This window comes from Hippocampus bargibanti, linkage group LG19 (assembly GCF_051943395.1).
Source record: "Hippocampus bargibanti isolate YZ-2025 linkage group LG19, ASM5194339v1, whole genome shotgun sequence".
NCBI lineage: Eukaryota > Metazoa > Chordata > Actinopteri > Syngnathiformes > Syngnathidae > Hippocampus > Hippocampus bargibanti.
In genome coordinates, this window is record NC_142752.1 from 3,309,243 (window position 1) to 3,328,726 (window position 19,484).

The 19,484-nt window shown below is 41.3% G+C and overlaps 1 protein-coding gene across 1 annotated transcript; it reads right to left on the minus strand.

Moving 5' to 3' along the window:
* Positions 1-12,786: 12,786 nt before the first annotated feature.
* On the minus strand, positions 12,787-19,146 carry gpr176 (G protein-coupled receptor 176). Its single transcript, XM_089021951.1, has 3 exons — positions 18,116-19,146; positions 15,897-16,149; positions 12,787-15,317 (listed from the first exon to the last, which is right to left on the minus strand). The coding sequence occupies exons 1-3, from the start codon at positions 18,345-18,347 to the stop codon at positions 14,105-14,107; spliced, it is 1,698 nt and encodes a 565-aa protein (XP_088878077.1). The 5' UTR covers positions 18,348-19,146; the 3' UTR covers positions 12,787-14,104.
* Positions 19,147-19,484: the final 338 nt, after the last annotated feature.

Genomic DNA, 19,484 nt, shown 5'->3' on the forward strand with positions numbered 1-19,484 from the left:
TTTTGTGGTATGAACTTTTTCCTCTCATTAACCACGCACACACACACATAAATAAACACACACAGTGAGTAAAAGGTGTGTGTTTCCAAGTGAAATGAAAATACACACCAAAAAAATCATTTTGGGTGAATTTGTGAGGACCTCTCTGAAACTTTAACAGATGCATATATAGACCCTCTAGAAGCCTTTAGAATGAAAAACTTATGAGGAACGGCCAAAAGGTCCTCACTTGTCAAAAATGTCCTCACTATGTATGGTATAAAATGTTAGTGGTATAAAATGTTAGTGGTCCTCACAAGACTAGTCATACAAACATACAACATGTATTCGGGAATTGAAAATATGACATTGAGCGCCATTCTCGAATTTGTTCGGGTGGTTCTTTTCATGCTTGGGTGAGGATAAAGCGCTGGTCAGACCTCTGGCAATGCTTTTTTTTTTCTTTAACAAGGGGAAAGCATTTCCCTTTTTTTCTATGTTAGCGCTTTGTTACAGCTTCAGGTGTTGTTAAAGCGCCATATACCTAACACCTCCCCCCTGCCCGTCTCAGCACGATGGGGGACGGAGCTTTCAGCTGCTCTGCCCCCAAACTCTGGAACTCACTTCTTCCCAACATTCGTAACATCGATTCTCTTCCCACCTTCAAATCCCATCTCAAAACCCACCAATTTAAAGTTGAATTTTCTTTGTAGCTCTTTCTATTGTTTCTATTTATAATTGTATTTTATTTATTGTATTCTATTTTGTGATTGTATTTTATTTATTATAGTACCTATGCTTGTCTGTTACTGTCAAGTGTCATTGAGAGCTTTGAAAGGTGCTTAAAATATAATTTATTATTATTATATAAACCAAAATTGCATTGTATTTTGGACAGCTGCCCTCATTTCTAGCTCATATAACTCCATACCCATATAATTTAGGAATTAACTTTTTTTTCGGATGAAAGAAGAGAGTCTAAGGTTTCTTATGCAGAATTGAATGTTCATGTAGTCCTAAAACTCAATATTCCGTGGGTCCTGGAATTCGAGTGACAATGACAAAAACCCTGGCACTGGAGTCGACACATTGTCGCACATCATCTGACAGTGAATGACTTCATATATTTTGTCAACCATAATAGCCGACGATATGCACACGGAAGACTTTCACACAGCGATAAAGTCTGCTCTCCTGCAGATTTCCGCGAGCTTATGATTACCGAACTAATTACGGACATTCCGCGGGTTATTTACAGACTGCGGCTCGGGAACGCGTTTGTCGAAAAAGAACACTGGGCTCCTTATACGACGTTGCAGCTGCAGCGGGTTGCATATGGATACCAAGAATACACAGGATGGTCTTACGAGATGGTCCGTTTAGAAAAGGCAGGTCCAAAATCAGGCATACAGAAGGTGAAAGAATGTCAACGATCTTATTGGTCTTTTTCAAATTTGTACCCGCTATCGTGTTTTGAGTGAAGCGGGCCGTGGTGAAGGCCGTGGGTGGTTTCACTGGACCACATATAAGCTTTCGATGGGTCATAAGAGCTAAAAACGAAACAGCTGCGGGGCGGAATTGTGTGGTCTACGCCTCTTGGCATCTAACGGAGACTGCAGAAAGTCAAACTAGCTATTTTGCTTGTGTGTCGTCTAAAAGTGGATTGTTTCTTTCGGAAGGCTACAGTACTTGGGTGAATACATTTTTTTTTACATGATCACAGTCCGAGTATCGTTTAAAAAAAAACAGTACTGCGGATTGGTCGCTTGTGTTACTAACTGTCTGGGAGTACCCAAGGGTGTGGACTCACACTATTGGTTTTCTGGATGGTCTGCATGCAGTTAAAATCCAATATGGTTGGAGCAGGGTAGCCAAACTGTGGGTGCAGTGTCCAGGTGTGATCCGTTTGGGAGGGACCTGGCGCAAACTGCCCTATTAACATGTGTGATGCCGCAAATTGAAGCTGTTTTAGGTGGTCAATGTGTCCAGACACTACATTGCAAAATACTGGTTAGCCCAAATTGCTACTTTTTTATGGATAAGACATGCAAAAAAAAAAGGTTACGCAAATCCTCCCAAGCTAAACTCCGAGCTAATATTATATTGTAAAGCAGCAAATATTTTATTTTTTAAAACAGCAAAACCACAGGTGACCTTGCGCCATTTTGTGGCAGAACGTTTAAAACATTTTGATGCATCTGCTTTTTTTTCAAAATAAAAGACCAGCTAACGTTCTGCACATTTCTAAATGCTAATCGAGGCTGATCCTCAACAGGAAAGAAAGTGTTTTGTCTGAGAAAAAATAATAAATAAATACATACATAAATACACAGATAAATAAATAAACATAATAAATAAAGACACACAAAATAAATAAAGACACACTAACTAAATAAATAAATAAATAAATAAATAAATAAATAAATAAATAAATAAATAAATAAATAAATAAACAATAGCTAACTAACATAAATAAATAAATAAATAAATAGACACATAAATAAAGGAACAAATAAACTCAGACATAAATAAATGAATAAAAAAATAAATACACACATAAATAAAGGAACAAATAAACACAGACATAAATAAATGAATAAAAAAATAAATACATACATACAGACACAAATAAATACATAAATACAGACATAAATAAATACATAAATAAATAAACGAACAGACATAAATAAATAAATAAATAAATAAATAAATAAATAAATAAATATAAATAAATAAATAAACACATACACACTTAAATAAATGAATAAATAAACAAATTAAAAAATACCGTACGTCTGTACAAAAGGATAAAATCAAAGAGGACTCAAAGACAAATGTTACACTTTATCGGCTCATCCATACAAAAAAAAATAAAAATAAATTCAGGCTGACTAGCCTTAGCAAGGGTGTCAGAACGACACAAAACCAACTTAACGCTTTAGGGGTGGGATGCAGATTAAGTGAGAGATCTGCACAATTAGCTCCCGTAGCGCCATACCTAAACGGATTTGGCCACCGAAGGCCACAAACGCAGTCATTCATGGAACAAAGGGTCATTTGAAAAGCAGAAATGATCCGTCTGTAAACAAGGATTTTGTGTCTCCTAATGCCGCAGATTGACGTAATTTAGCATTTGAGACCTCATGCATTTCAAGCGACGATCACATATTAGAGGGGGGAGGAGGTATGACATTCAAATGGCTTCTGTCACTATTTTGTTCCTTATGTCTCCAGCAGGTGGCAGAGGAGGGGGTTCTCTTCAGCATGCACACCTGCTGCACATTTCAATTAGACCTTGATTGCTTCAGGTGCTGTTTTCAAGACCCTTCCATACTATTTCTCGCCGTTCTTGTTTTGTTCAGAGATCTTTGTAAGTATTTCTGTTGTTCAATTATCACTCTTGATCATTGTGCCATTGTGTCTTTAAGTTATCGGAACGTTGATATGTCATACAGTCATGGCAAACGTCAAATGATTGCATTTTATGTTGCGTAGCTAGATAGCTAGCGAGATAGCCAGCTAATACATAGCTTGCCAGATAGCCAGAAAGCTAATGGATCGCGAGCTATATAGCCAGCGAAAAAGTAATTTTACAATAACTTCTTGTGTTATCGAAGTGAGTGAAAATAATATCCAGGGCACTGTATTATGAGCTATCTAGCTAGCTAGCTAGCTAGCTAGCTATTTGCTATCTAGCTCTTGCTATCTTGCTAGTCATCTATTAGTGATATAGCAATCTAGCTGGCGGGCTACCGATCTAGCAGGCTCACTATTGCCAAGCTAGCCAACTACCTGTTGGCTAGCTAGCTAGCTAGCTTTCTATCTATTTGAGTTACTTCCGGGTTGAGTGAAAACTGGCGCATGTGGCTGCTGCTGCTAACCCACAGAAAAACTTATCCTGTGACTGGAAAGTGACCTTGAGAGATTTGAAAGGCGCTTAGAAATGAAATGTATTATTATTATTATTATTAGTAGTAGTAGTAGTAGTATTAGTGTTATGATGATGATGATTATTATTATTATTATGCATATCGTCTGGCAGTGAATGAGTTAAGCATGAGCATGTACAATCAGCCATGATGCCACTTCGCGGAAGGGAAAAACATTGCCCGAGGTCTGGCCAGTGCTTTATCGGCAACCAAGCATGAAAAAACAAACATGTAGCAGATTGAGAGATTCACATTTTGTGTGCGACATATACGCTGGTCTGAAGCAAAACGTCTCCATTGACAAGATTTCCCATATCAAAATGCAAACTCACAAATCAGCTCACTCATCATCTTTTGTCGCCTGGCAACATTCCTCAAGTTCCGCCCTGGCAACCGGGATTTAGGGAAGCACTGGGATTTTGTTTGACAGCAATGTCCCTCAGCTTAGTGGCCCTTGGGGAGGGGCCGATCACCTCCCATTGGGTGGACCCCCTTGGGCTGCGTATGGGTTAGGGAGGATGGGGGCCATCACACCAAACAATGCTATCCAGCCAGCGTCTAGAATGCCTATTCTGAAGATATCAAAACAAGGAAGCACATTTGATTAACGAGCTGGTGGTTTTGGACTCAAAGTCCGTCAATCAAAAGCAAGAAAAATCTCGACTTGAACAATTGACTCTTTTAAAAAAATACAAATTCAAAACTCAAAAACTCAAATGTTTCATCGCTAGGCCTTCAGTAGTGCTATGTCTGAATCTATCCAGACTGAAAAAAAAGTGTGGTTTGATATGCGACAAGTCCACTAAAGGGTACCATTAGCCAGAAAATAACCCTGACCTTTCGTAATTATGTCCATTAAGTCTTCTTTTCCTTTCGGCTTTTCCCTTCAAGGGGTCGCCACAGCCAATCAGTGTCCTCCATCTTTAGAGGTTTGATCCGCGTCTTTAAAATGGCTTTAACAGTAAATCTACAACCAAATCCCTTTCTTCTCCTTCTTCAGTCACTATAGGTTGCCAAAACCGCTACTAAATCAATACAACAATGTATTTGCTTATGCAGTTCGCTACAGATAAAGTGTGCTAGCGCTGGCCAGTATGCTCTTGTCACTAGCATCTAGTGATAAGAGCAATTTTCTGGTGTTGACCAGCGCCTTCGTGAAGGCGTTTGCACCCCTTTTGGGTTGCCAACTCTAAATCTGATTGATGATTCAACAGAAGTGAAACATCCGACACCTTCAAAGAAGTACAGATGACGGCTGAAGAAAGCTTTTCATCGATTCTCCAACCCTCCCAAAAAAAAATCCCTCAATATCTCTCTGAATTAGTTAGCAGAGTGCAGGTGTGCCTCGGCTATTTTCCACCAGCGTATCCGCAGCCGTGCTGAAACTGCTCATTTACTGTCAGCTCAGCAAAAAAAAAAAAAAAAAAAATCAACAAGAGCCTTCATTTTGCCACGATGAAAGAGTTTGGAAAAGATCTCAAAATAGGCAAAGAGACTGCTGACACCAAATCGTCGAGCGACAGCTCCGGTCTGACCAACAAGAGGTTGTTTAACGTGTTCTTGTTGTTGACTTTTTGCTGCCCTCCGTCCAGATAAACCATTCCATTCCAAATTCGTAAAGATACAGTATTTTAAAAAAAACATAATTATAGCTTTCGGAGTGTCGTGTGTGTGTATATATATATATCTCCGATGGGAGGGAGATACTTCCTGATCACTGTATTTCATTTGGTAGTGTTTTCATTCTTGCCTTAAACTGCTGTTGTGATCAATTTGCCTCATATGCTACCTAGCTAGCGATTTGCTATCTATTAGCTATCTGGCTAGCTGGGTGGGTATCTCGCGAGCTATCCATTAGCTGACTGGCTATCTGGCTAGCTATCTATTGGCTATGTATTAGCTGGCTGTCTAGCTAGCTATCCAGTAGCTGTCTCGCTATATGGCTAGCTATGTAATAATAATAATAATAATACATTTAATTTACAAGCGCCTTTCTGAACACTCAAGGACACTTTACAACAAAGACAACACACAAAACAGTAAAATCATGCATAAAGCAATAAATAATAAAACAGCATAATAAATTAGACCATGTAAGCAAGTTTAAAGAGGTGGGTTTTCAGGTGAGATTTGAAAGTAAGTATGTATTAGCTGGCTATATTACTTAGCTAACTAGCTGGCTATCCAGCTAGATATCCATTAGCTGTCTGCCTAGCAATCTATTAGCTATGTATTAGCTAGCTAGCTAGTTTTCTATCTATTTGAGTTACTTCCGGGTTGAGTGAACGCTGGCGCGTGTGGCTGCCGCTGCTCACCCTCAGGAAAACATCTAATATTGACTGTAAAGTGACCTTGAGAGTTTTGAAAGGCGCTTACAAATCAAATGGATTATTATAACCGCATTTTCGCCATCTACTTTTGACTTGGATCGCAATGATTATGTCCTGCGAGGGATTCACGCATTTGTATTTACATCATGTTCTCTTTGCTCCGCAGAGTGTTGCTTGTGGCGTGCACACAAGTCGTCACGTGCCGGGCAAAGATTCTTTGATGACTGCCAACACGTTCCGAAGTGGAAGCCGCGTGCGTGCGTGCGGCTCAAGCTTAAATAAACACGGTAAGTAGCCCCGTGCGCCATCCGTCTTTTCATTGGCAACTGCTTACTTTCATTCTGACGACAACAAACAATGAGCTTCATTCACAAACCGTCCCAACCAATCATTGGTTCTTATGTGCTTCTGCTTTTAGATTTTTTTTTGTTTTACTTAAACTCATTCACTGCCATTCTTGAAGTTATTGCCGATAAAGCGCTGGTCAGACCTCTGGCAATGTTTTTCCCTCCCACGAGGGGGCAGTATTTCCCTTTTTTTTTCATGTTAGCGCTTTTTTCCTGCTTCAGCTGTTGTTAAAGCACTACGTGAATCAATATGTATGCATTGTATTTTGTACAGCCGTCCCCATTTCAAGCTCAGATAACTCCAGACCCATATAAATTACCATATTTATTCGAGTTTAACGCGCACACATGTATAACGCGCACCCCTAATTTTCAATAAAAAATCGGTCTAAAATTTTATTTCACTTTTTCTCAGCTCAGACCAAGCATTGTGATAAAAATCATTTATTGACAATGTGAACACTGAATCGAAACTCTGGATATTGGTAATTGTGCAAAACAGCAATGCATAACTCACGTTTCAGTGCGGGCAAGGCGAGGAAAGGAAATGAAGCGTAGCTAAAGAAATGCTAATCAACAATCAAAAAAAAGGAATGCGTGTGATCCGGGTCTTTAAGAGAATCGAAATGAAATGTTGCCCCCTCCTGGAAGGGATAAAGCATTATTGATTTTTTTTTCCCAAGCCTTGTTTATAACGCGCACCCAAACTTTGAGTTCTTTTTTTAGGTAGAAATTTGTGCGCATTATACTGAAATAAATACGGTATGAATTAACTATTTTTTTCTGATGAAAGAATATTGTCAAAGGTTTCTTACACTGCATCGAATGTTTATGTAGTCCTCAAACTACAATTTGAGTGAAAATGACAAACGAAATGACATGTTTTTGCACATCGTCTAGCATTGAATGAGTTAATAATGAGGATGAACCGTACATTGATATGTGGATTGAAATGGAAACACGTCAAAGAAATTCTCCCTTGACCTCAGTTTTCAACCTCATCAAGATCCTTTTTTTTTTTCGCATCCGCGAGTTGAGCAAGAGCAGACGCAGATGGCGGCGACACCCGCTTCCTGTTTCTATTTCAAGTCGCACACGCCAACCATCCATTATCGTCAAACGTCTCTATTAAATCACAAACTGCTTACGCGGTATTCCGGATGGATTTAAAATTTGCCACATTTATGACAAGGCCCATCAATTTTTATTCGCCAAAAATCTAAATTGTGGTTATGCACATGTAAATTTACAGCCAAGCAGCTTTTGCCATGACTACCATCGTTTCCGTTGTATAAGGCGCACCGGACTATAAGGCGCACTTTCAATGAATGAAAAAAAAGTTTTCCAAGTATAATATATAAATATATAAATGTTTTCCAAATATAAGGTACACCACATTATAAGGCGCTACAGTAGATTTACACACTACTTCTCCGGGGAGAAATGGTGGCTGTTGATTGTAGTTGCGATACCTTTTGCGGCTTAATATTACTTTCACATATAAGGCGCACTATGTATAAGGTTCAGGGTCACCTTTTGGGAAAAAAAATGAAGGCTTTTGGGTACGTCTTATACACCAGAAAATTACATTATTGATTTATTTTTATTTTTATATATATTTTTATATATATTTTTTATATAGTTTTTTTATATTTTATATTTTATTTTTATATTTTATATTTTATATTTTATATTGTATTTGGTATTTTTTCATTTTTTTATTTTTTATTTTTTTTATTTTTTATTTTTTATTTTTTATTTTTTATTTTTTATTTTTTATTTTTTATTTTTTATTTGTTATTTTTTATTTTTTATTTTTTATTTTTTTAATTTTTTTATGTTTTTATTTTTTAATTTTTTAAATTTTTTTATTTTTTTTATTTTGATTTTTTTATTTTTTATTTTTGGGATTTTTGAGATTTTGGGGTTTTTACATATTTTGATATATTTTTATTTATGTTTTTATTTGTTTTTTTATTTTTTATTTGTAATTAAATTACAATAAAAACATTTGCGATGAGTCATCACAAGCGACAAAAGAATGTTTTCAAAAATGGCCGCATACATATAAGGCAGGTCATATTTCGGGATCCCTGTGAGTGACAGACGCTTTGATGGCGTGCAAGGTGACTTTGAGGAGAAGGGGAATAACAGGGCGGTGCTGCCTAAACGGGGCTGGAAGGAAGGAGGCCTGCGGGCAGCCTCGTCTTCCCTCAGATTAACCGCAATAGGGTCGCGAATTAAAGGCCGAGGGTTGGCGTTGGGATGAGGCTTCGATTGGTCACCAGCCAGTCAAACGGTGGCTGTGTAAGCACTGATGTCACCATTGGGGCATGCGGTGCTTTTTTTACGTTGGCGGGATGGAACGTAAACATTTAACAAGGGACAAACAGCAGAGACACGTGTGTTTTCACCAAGTTAAGGTGTGACATCATTTTCCAGTGGTGCTCTCGCGTGTCATCATCGGGGAGGTGAAGGATCCTCCATTAAAGGACAACCGGACGTCTCCGGACAAGTTGTGTCCATAATTTGTAAAATGGCTTCAAATGACTTCTACTGAGCGTATTTTAATAAGATTCCACCGCATATAGCTATATTTTACGTTTTAAGACTCGCTTTGAATATTCAGGAAGTTTTTGAGTTGGTGACGAGTCCGTACGTGACGTCACTAAAGGACACATAACAATTCACCATCGCGTTATTTGTGTTTTCCTGTTAATATTACCATCAACACGGAACAACACAGTTTTCAGACCAGACAAAGTACCCAAAATGCATTGTGTGTCGCCTTCTCGGTCAGGGGCGTTCCTGACGTGACATCACTTAGGGAATCGTCATCAACTCGAAAAACTGAATATTCAGCGCGCGTCTTAAAACATAAAATATAGCTGTATGCGGTGGAATCTTTGTAAAATACGCTCAGTAGAAGTCATTTGAAGTGATTTTACAAATCGGGGATACAACTTGTCGGTTGTCCTTCAAGCTTGTTGTTTTTAGAAGTATCGAAAAGGAAAAAAAAAACCAAAGTGACAGCCCAGGGGCAATGTCCTTACACTTGTTGTTTGTTGTGTCTCCATGATGATTTAGAAATCGGGAGCTATCATTATGGTTGACGGCTAATTAGCTACTTCCAGACTTGCGGCCCGAAGCGGTACACTCATCGGGATGACTCTGACTTCATCGCCGCGGATAACGGCATGCGACAACACGGCTTATATAAGGGGATTGGCAATTTCCTGAAAGTACCGCGTTATCACAAATATACTCGTTTTGCATTTTCTTAGTGTTGTAAAAAAAATGGCGGACTTGAGATCTATGATATTGGATATAATATAATATAATAAAAAACCAAACGCCTCACGTGTGCCGCAGCGATGTTAGTGACTCATTAAATCCAAAGCAACACTCGCTTGTCCATCACCGACGAAGGAAGAAATGTTGCCAGACGTGACATATTAAAAGGAAAAATAATAAAGTCATATGAAATATGATGAGCCAATTTAAAAGTCTTTTCCAGAATTTTTATGTTTTGACAGATGAAATCATCTTTTTTTGTCAGTTTGTTTGAGTTCATGCACCTGGTATTGCTTCCACTGGTACTTTGTTGGTTTAATAAGTCGTCCTTGTATTCTAAACTGCACGTTGTTGTTGTTGTTGTTGTTTTAATGTGGAAGTATTGACACTTGACTTTGAATTACCGTTAAATTTTGACTATTGAATCAATTAAAGCATCAAAGTTCGACTTGCGTTTGAAAAAGTTACGAGTGACAGATAAGCATTTTCTGCCGGCGTTTCTGTATTTAAATATGATGCGCTGCTGCCCTCTTTTGGAAAGTTGGGTGATCAGTTTTGGCTTTTTACAGTTGCTCAAAGAAAAAAAAAGGAAATTCAGACGGCTGTCTGCCACAGGATATACTCTTCAATATCTAGGTTACCTGTTGCTACGCAACCCTGCTAATTAATTTGCTCGTTGCTTCCGTTTATTATGTGTAATGGTTGAGATGGAGCGGGGGATCAAGTTGAAAAGAAATGCATTGTCCTTGGTGGAATTGTTTGTGAATGAGTGTGTTGAGATTCTGACGAGAGAGTTATTTATGCATTGGAAGATTTTGCTTATTTCAGTGATGGCTTATTTCAGCGTACTCGTCAAAAATGATTATGGCTGTGTATTTTCATGAGCTGATCACGGGTGATGCTGCACTGCTGTTTTTCTTCTCTCGTTTGAATGCAGATAAAACAAGATTATGCTGGAATAAAACCCCAGACCCCAAAAATAAAATTAAGTGACTGAACCCCCCCCCCCCCCCCCCCCCATCAATGGCTTCAGATTCGGAGACTATTCTTTCTTGTTACACATCCAGTTATGAATATGATTCAGAGGAAAGCATACATGTTTGCAATTGATTAAAGAAGCCCTCCCGTGTCATTTTGAGGCATCTGGACTGCAATGTAGCGTCCCAGAAAAGAGGCAGAAAGTGGCGACCAAGCTCCCTGTGAGGAATTAATCAGCCCGTTTCCACAGGCTGATAAATTCCTCATATTGAGCTTGGTCGCCCTCTTCTGGCTTTTTTTGGTGCAACATGACGTTTTCAGACCAAACAAGCACAGCAAAATGTATTGACGTGATGGAAGGACTGCTACAATGTGTCCTTTTTTTCTGTGAGGGGCGTTCCTTCACTGACGTCACGTACGGACTCGTCACCAACTCAAAAACAAGACTTCCGGAATATTCAGCGCGAGTCTTAAAATGTAAAATATAGCTATATGCGGTGGAATCTTTGTAAAATATGCTCAGTAGAAGTCATTTGAAGCCATTTTACAAATTAGGGACACAACTTGTCCGGAGACGTCGGTTGTCCTTTAAAAGATATTAATGAATGACAGCCATTAACTCATTAATATTGATGTACTGCAAATTCAAAACGCATTACTCATTCAGAAAACTCAAACGTTTATAGTTTTTTTTTCCACAAAAAATCTGCTTTTGAGTTTACGGACCTTAATGACTTTGAGTCAGTAATACTGTTCGGGTGCATTGAACTATGGTACTCGATTAAAAATGGCTTCCTCGATGTGACACACAGCCTCTAAACAATGAAATGCTATTGTGGTACTTTTCAAAGGGGAGGAGGGTGAAAAAGTAGGTCACCTAAAACAACCAACCGAAATCCAAGTTATGATTCAACACTTTTGACCCATTTTCGTTACCAAAGCAACAAGCGCATAACGGGTCGGATAATGATTATTTTAGTTACGGCTTGATAAATATTTGTTTGTCCAGGTCTGCCAGTCGATTCTGGGTTGAGGAGACGCATAGCTTGGTAACATTTATTTTACAACGAATTTGTTAAGTGTGGCTGTATTGATTTTTGTTCTTCTCCGAAAGCCCGTAGAGGATCAATAACATCAGTTCTGCGGTTGCCTTGTATTACTTTGAGGACGCTCACTCCATAAATGACTCCAGACTTGACAATGGGATGTTTTTTGAGCTATACAGTGATACCTTGGCTTACGAACTTAATTGGTTCCCGGACAGAGTGTGTAAAGCGAAGTGTGTATCCCAAAAATTAATTTCCCAGAGGAAACCATTAAAATTAGAATAATCTGTTCCCAGGTCCCCATAAAACATATTTTTCTACCTTCTAATTTTTTAAGCCTTGAAATTACACAAAATATACCTTATTTCATGTGCATGTGGACAGCAAATGACGCCTGTCTCACCTCTGAATGTGAAGCCCGTAGTAAGAAAAATAGTGAGACTGTTTCTCCCAGAGGTAGAGCCCAAAATGCAGCCAAAACACACTCCCCACAAGTGTCTGAAAGACCATCATCGAACCCATTAAGTTTATTTTGAAACACGCCATCGATGCTAACACGCGTCATACATGTGCTAACGGGGACGTTCAGTGTTGTGTTTGGCTTCTCAACTGATAACAAACTTACTAGCTATCTATTATCTGTCTGGCTAGCTAGCTAGCTGTCTATTAGCTAACTATTGGTTATATATTAGCTAGCTGGCTAGCTTTCTATCTATTTGAGTTACTTCCGGGTTGAGTGAACGCTGGTGCGTGTGGCTGCCGCTGCTCACCCATAGAAAAACTTATCCTTATTATTTATAAACATTATCATTATTATTATTTTAAGTACAAACAATGAACACATCGACTGCATAGGAACAAGTATGAAACAACACTATTTATTTAACACGTTCCATTGACTTTTTTGATTAAGATGTTTGAGAAAATGCTGAATTAGCATTCAGCATCAAAGTATATTATCAAGCAACAGTTGATCGAGCAAACGTATCACTCACACTGAAACAAACAGACGGGCAAATTCCACATCGAGTTCATGACAGCAGTAGCACTTTTAACATGGGGAAATGTAAACAGGTTTTAATGTGGCACAAAGACAGCAGGTATCTGCATAGACCCGTCATAGATAATGTTTGTAGCGTTAGCCAACCGCATAAAACATACTTTGGGGGAAAAAAAAGGTTATTTGGATGAAATATCGGGATTAAGCTACAATGGACTATCGACTTGATCCTTGAAATTCATTTAACCAAGTTTCGGAGGATGTTGACTTCTCGGCCTGTCTGTCACTCTCCTTATGTGTCAGCTCCATGATACGGAACAGTGAGTTGTGCATATAGTGTACAGTGATACCTCTGTTTACGAACCCTTTGTCTTACGAACTTTTCGGTTTACGAAGGTTAAATTTATGAAACTGTTACCTTGGCATACGAACTATTTTTCGGGATACACACGGAGCTGCCACAATGAGTGATGTGTCGTTTGCTAACGAGCCCGTTCTCCTAACCAGATAATGGCAGCCGGCTTGTTTTGGTCTTCTATTCCCCGCCCCCAGTCGTCGGTTAAAGCCACGTGATTGGTCAAGAACGCAGCAGTGAGTGGGTGTGCGTTTACAGTCAGAGAGAGAGTGAAGTCATTCTCCAAAAAATAAAATGGCAGCCGACTTTTTTTGTCCTCTATTCCCCGCCCCCAGTCTTCGGTTAAAGCCACGTGATTGGTCAAAAACTAGCGAGACTGCCCAGGAGGCACATTTAGCGGGTTTCAATCGCGACTTTTCAGCCCCTCCTGCTGGAGCTTTGCATTCTAACATTTTCAACGTCTCCCTCCAGGTGGCACACTAAAAGCAGCGAGACCACATGGGCAGCATTGCAGTAATAGTGTCATTGGTCATGTTTGTAGAGTTTAAAAATGGGAAATGTTTATCTTTTTGGGAGAATTATCAGGATGAGGCGAAAATGCACCTTCGATTTGACCCTTGACATTTCTTTAAATACGTTTCAGATAATGTTCACTTATATGCTCGTCTGTGGCTCTCCACACGTTGATGACACTACCGCCCAGCTCTGTGATAAGGAACAGCAAGTTGTGCATATTGACCGTTGTTTGGAGTAGTTAAAAAGAAGTCCCATTTGGAAAGGGTTCACTTTACTTTTGGCTCATCCGAATAGTCAACCCAAAAGGCGACTTTTGGGGAGTCGTATCATTCATGGATCCTCAGCTGAGGTTGTGCTGACTTTGTTGTTCCTGCTTGTCCGCCTTTCGGGTCGCGACTTGGCCAGCTTGGTTTGGATGAGCTCCTCAGGCGTGTTACCCAATGGTGGAAGGAGCCTCTTTTTGCTGTTCCTCGTCTCGGGTAACCACTGAGGAGGCAACTCAAATGGTCCGAAACCAAACTGGGTGGAGTCTTCCGTTTCTGGAAGTGTAGCCGGCGCCACCTGAGACGATGAGGCGTAAGCGCAATTGTGGTCTGGAGATGAGTGCGACGCCGTCATCGTGTTGATGCCTTCTTTTGTGGGTCCACCGTGTCTCTGCAACAGATCGTTTTTGGTAATAATGTGCGCCCGAGGGTCTCTTAGCGGCGACCCGTTCTTGAGGTCCTCTTTCGGCCCCTCCAATTTGTGAGGGGGGATCTCGTTTGCTACATTGTCCTCTTCTTCAAGAGAGGGACGGAAAATATGCTGTTGGCCGATGTTGAACATTTCTAGAAGTTGACTTCCAGAGTGACCCGTCGTTTCTAGTCCCACCGGTTCTCCAATCGCGGCCTCCCCACCGAGTGAGGCCAGACCTCCTGTGCAGACCGTGTTTCGCCGACTGTAGCGTCTGTGCATCCTGGACAGAAGTTCCAGGCAACTGTGGCGCGCCGAGCGATTAAAAGTCAGGAACAAAAGCGGGTTGGTGAGCAGAGACACTTTAGGGAGCCATAAAGCGGTGAGGTACAGTGACACGGGCAGCTCTTTGGGCTCCACCAAAAGGGTGCGATAGACAACCAAGGCGCCGTAGGGAGCGCTGCAGAAAGAGAAAGCCAGCACGACCGCCAGGAGACTGTCGTGCAGCTCGGCCTCTCGCCGAGACACGTACGGTATGGAAATGCTTGTCTGCGGCGTCCGCAGGGCCGCGATGATCACCTTTTTCTTCTGGCTGGCACTGAGAGCTCTGCGAATCAGCAGCATGAAGAAGAAGACCAGTGCCAGAGGGAGGACGACCGTGGTGATGTTGAAGATCAACACGTAGATAGTGTGTCCCAGGGAGCGGGCGTGGTCTTCGGAGCAGGACGATGTCACATACACGTCGGTGACGTTGGTCACGGCAAACACAGGAAGACTCACCAACACCGCATGGACCCAAATGTAGATGACCACATCCCTGGATCTAGCATCGGAGATCTTCCTCTCAAGTGGGTAGAGCACCGAATAGTACCTGGAAATGCAATAGACCAGTGGTTGTTAATCTTGTTGGAGGCACCGAACCCCACCAGTTTCATATGCTCATTCACCGAACCCTTCTTCCAATGTGCCTACTAACTGCAGTCTAGACTGAGGGGTGGACCTCCGTGGCGGAGGATCCACCAAAGCCCTGAGACCGACTCACCAAACCCCTAGGGTTCGATCGAACCCAGGTTAAGAACCACTGCAATAGACAATGAAATGGGCATAATGCATTCAAGTGACTAGAATACATCAACCAACGGCACCCTCTAGTGGACGTGTAGTAACATCACACACACTCGCAGCTGATTGATTCAGACATAGCACTACTGAAGGCCTAGGAGTGACTTGCATGGCCCGGCACTGCGTATCACAAAGTGCAAATCCAGATTGAAACACTGAAGTTTGTGTTTGAAAGCGCCATTGTTTGAGACTGACGTACTTCAGTCGACTTGGTCCAGCCTGGAAGAGCTTAAAGCATTGCTCGAATGCGCCAAAATCATTCACGCACTTATGAACCGCGTGAACCTTGTGTTCTTGTGCACGTTTCTCAATTCTGGGACAAACTGACCTGTCTAGTGCGATGGCGCTGAAATTGAGCACTGTGACCGAGCAGAAGAGTTTGTGGAGGAATTTGACAGCCTTGCAGAGAAACGGGGTGCGGAGCCACCAACAGCAGTGAGGGCTGGATCCCAGTGCTACGTCGAATGGGATGCACGCCAGCCCGGCGCAGATTCCCGTACAAGCCAAGTTCTTGATGAAGCGATTGGTTACGCTTTTGAAGACGTTTGTGGAGCAGGTGCACCACAATACGGTGACGTTCCCTGTAGGGAACAAAAACGACAAGCTTTCAATTCTCGTTACATACGTCCGAATATATCTGGCGGAAGAATAGTGACATCAGCTGCAAGAGTTTTAAGATCTAGCTGGCTATCTAGCTAGTTATCGATGAACTATATAGCTATCTAGCTGGCTGGCTAGTTATCTATCTAGTTATCTATCTAGTTAGCTATTATCTATTCGCTAGGTATTAGCTATCTATTTGCTAGCTATTAGCTATCTATTTGCTAGCTAATAGCTATCTATTCTGTAGCTATTAGCTATCTATTCCCAAGCTATTAGCTATCTATTGGCTGTCTAGCTAGCTTTCTATCGATTTTAGTTACTTCCGGGTTGAGTGAACGCTAGCGCGTGTGGCTGCCGCTGCTCACCCACAGAAAAACTTATCCAGTGACTGTAAAGCGACCTTGAGAGTTTTGAAAGGCGCTTAGAAATGAAATGTATTATTATTATAAGAGTTTTAAGATTATTTGCAGGGCATCAGTAGTGCATTTAAAAAATGCATTAAATCAAGTTGTCCTATTTTGAAGCCTAGTGACTGCTTATTCATTCGGGTTGCAGAAACTGTAGTAAAAAAAATAATGTCGCAAAATCTCTGCAGCCTAAGTGATTCCTCCCCACCGCCACAGCCACCCCCGAGCAACTTTATGTCTCTATATTGATTTCGACTTGGAAAACGATACATTTTACGGTCCATAAAAGTTAATAGGCAACATAAACCATTCATCCATTTCTATGGCGGTTGTCCTCATTGGGGTCACGGATGAGTTGAAGTCTCTTCCAGATGTCAGCCAATCGCGGGGCGCATATATCAGCACGAGGGGATTATTAACACCTATTGACATGTTGGAGTCTTCAATTAACCGAAGTGGTATGCTTTTAGAACATGAGGAAATTAAAACCCGGATATGCAAGGCGAATCTGAGAACCACTCAACCACTATGACACTTTTCCTAAAACACGAAAACACAGTAAAAGAGCAAAAAGCATGATACTTTTGCCATTGATTGGAAAGGATAAACGGTTTTTTGTCATTTATCATCTGTCGCGGCTTGGAATTGAAGCGGATTTACGCGGAACAGGAGATGTGAGATAATCTTGTTTCATCAATGGCTGCGTGTTAGCTTTCAACATTTAGCTTGTAGTAGACGTGCACATTCCACCATGACGCCCCTGGTTCACTGGTGAAAAGGATGTTTAGATCCTCTCTTTTATCTAGAACTGCTTCATGTAATAAAGAGGGTACAGCAAGTGCTGAAAAATGAATGACTGTGTCTTTGTGTTGTCATATTATCTTGTTTTGTTTGGTTTTTTTTTGTTTGTTTTTGATTTCAAGATGGCGCAGCGAGAGTGTCTGCCTTTACAGCAACTCCTGTATTTTGTTTTTGCTGCTGTGAAATGTCAATTTCTACACTGTGAGACGAGTAAAGGCTCATCTAATCTAATCTAATGAAACAGTGAAACTGTTATTTATATGAAAAAAATAAGGATGGGCTGGAAATGCAAGTATAAAATCGAATTTTAAGACTTCAGAAATATCCGTTTGCCAAATAGTGACTTTGCAATTGTAATTGACTGCAGGGATGGAAGATGATTTCTTCTACACCACAGGTGTCAAAATCAAGGCCCGCGGGCCAAATCTGGCCCGCCACATCATTTTTTACGGCCCGCGAAAGCAAATCAAACTTGTTAAATTCCATGATGATTGCTAAAATCTGAGCCAAAATTTTATATTTTTGGATGTCAACCACAATAAAAGTCTTTATTCTTGACTTCAGATTTGAAAACGAGTTATTCATTAATTTGCTGTGTGCTCTATATGTAATATTTGAAGGGATTTAAACATTCTAATGGGTTCCCCAAATTCATGGCCCGCGAAAAAAATGACTTTGACACCCCTGTTCTACACCATGTGCAAAATGGATACCCTCCCTGACTCCCTTCACTTACCGAATAGCGACCCGATGAGGATAAGAACCTGAACGGCGGTGGTGAAGTCGCGGTAAACTTGCTCCCGAATCAGCCGGTCCCGGTCGTCGTCCAGCGCGATCGCCTCGGCGGGCGGGCGGCTTCCCCAGGGTGTCGGCTGGATGGAGGAGTTGAGGACACGCAGCCAGAGATGAGCCGCTGTCACGTTCGCTGCGCCGCCCCCGGCCATCGCAGCCAAATTCCTACCATCCATGTCGTGCTCCTGTTCTGTTTTGTGTTTAAATCGGGTCGGATTAGGAGGCGGGGGGACCACGACGCAGTGGTGGGGGGTGTTTTCTTATGAACGCTCGTGGCAATTCAGTTGAAACATAGTCCCTCGCGGCGATTGCAAAGCACGCGACGAAATCCGCGTGCATGCATCACAGTACTGACATTTTTGAAGAGGCAAAAATCAGTCCGAGACATCCGTGCGCGCAGGGGGTGCGTAGCTGCATCCAATGCGTCCATTTCGTGGATGCAGCTCGCCTTTGTTGCTTTCTTTCTGTCTCTCTCTAATTGTCTGACTCGTGCTGCACCGTGAGAGGTCGCCCATTGGTCGAGTGCCGGTGTGGAGATCCCACGAATAATAAATATTTCGCACAGTGACACGCGAGACTGCCAGAGTGGCTAAAAAAAAGGGGGGGGGGCAGTAGGAAGATGCTCCTCCTCTTGAAAAAGCACCAAAAAGGCTCCTCAGCATCACGAATAACATGCAGTCAAATTGCGGGCTGAAAATTGCTCAAGGGATGTCCTTCTCACCAATACCAAATGGATTGATTGATCTATTGATTGATTGCCCTCTGCCGCATTCGAACAGCAGCTTACACTTTATTTTTAACAAAGAAATGCATTCACGGCCCCTCATCCGTTTTCTATTGTGTTTCTAACCAATTCAGGGTGTCCCTTATTGCCTGAAGACGACTGAGATAGGCTCCAGCACCCCCCGTGACCCTAATGAGGAATAAACAGTCTGGAAAATGGATGGATGGACAATGTTACATTACTCGCTGGTTTGGGAATTACTGTCCTGTACTGTTTGTCAAAATTACAGACCCTAAACCCTGGATTGGTCACCAGTTAGTCACATTCCCCCTAAGGGAAAAACAAATCAGAATCAGGAAGCCTTTAATAGTCACACAATGGGGAAATGTACAATCAACTAGTCCAACTCACATGAACGATAATCTATTTTAGAATGTTCTAACCAATTCAGGGGGGGGGGGGGCTCCAGCAGTACAGACCCTAAACCCTGGATTGGTCACCAGTTAGTCACATTCCCCCTAAGGGAAAAACAAATCAGAAGGAAGTCCAACTCACATGATGAAAACCCACACAAGCAATGGGCCAGAGT

Excerpts from the sequence above, each read along its gene's own strand:
- gpr176 (XM_089021951.1), bottom strand. The coding sequence starts at position 18,347 with ATGGATGGTAGGAATTTGGCTGCGATGGCCGGGGGCGGCGCAGCGAAC. Across the intron at positions 16,150-18,115 it reads CCTCATCGGGTCGCTATTCG|GGAACGTCACCGTATTGTGG; the intron begins GTAAGTGAAGGG and ends TGTTCCCTACAG. Across the intron at positions 15,318-15,896 it reads AGCGCCATCGCACTAGACAG|GTACTATTCGGTGCTCTACC; the intron begins GTCAGTTTGTCC and ends TTGCATTTCCAG.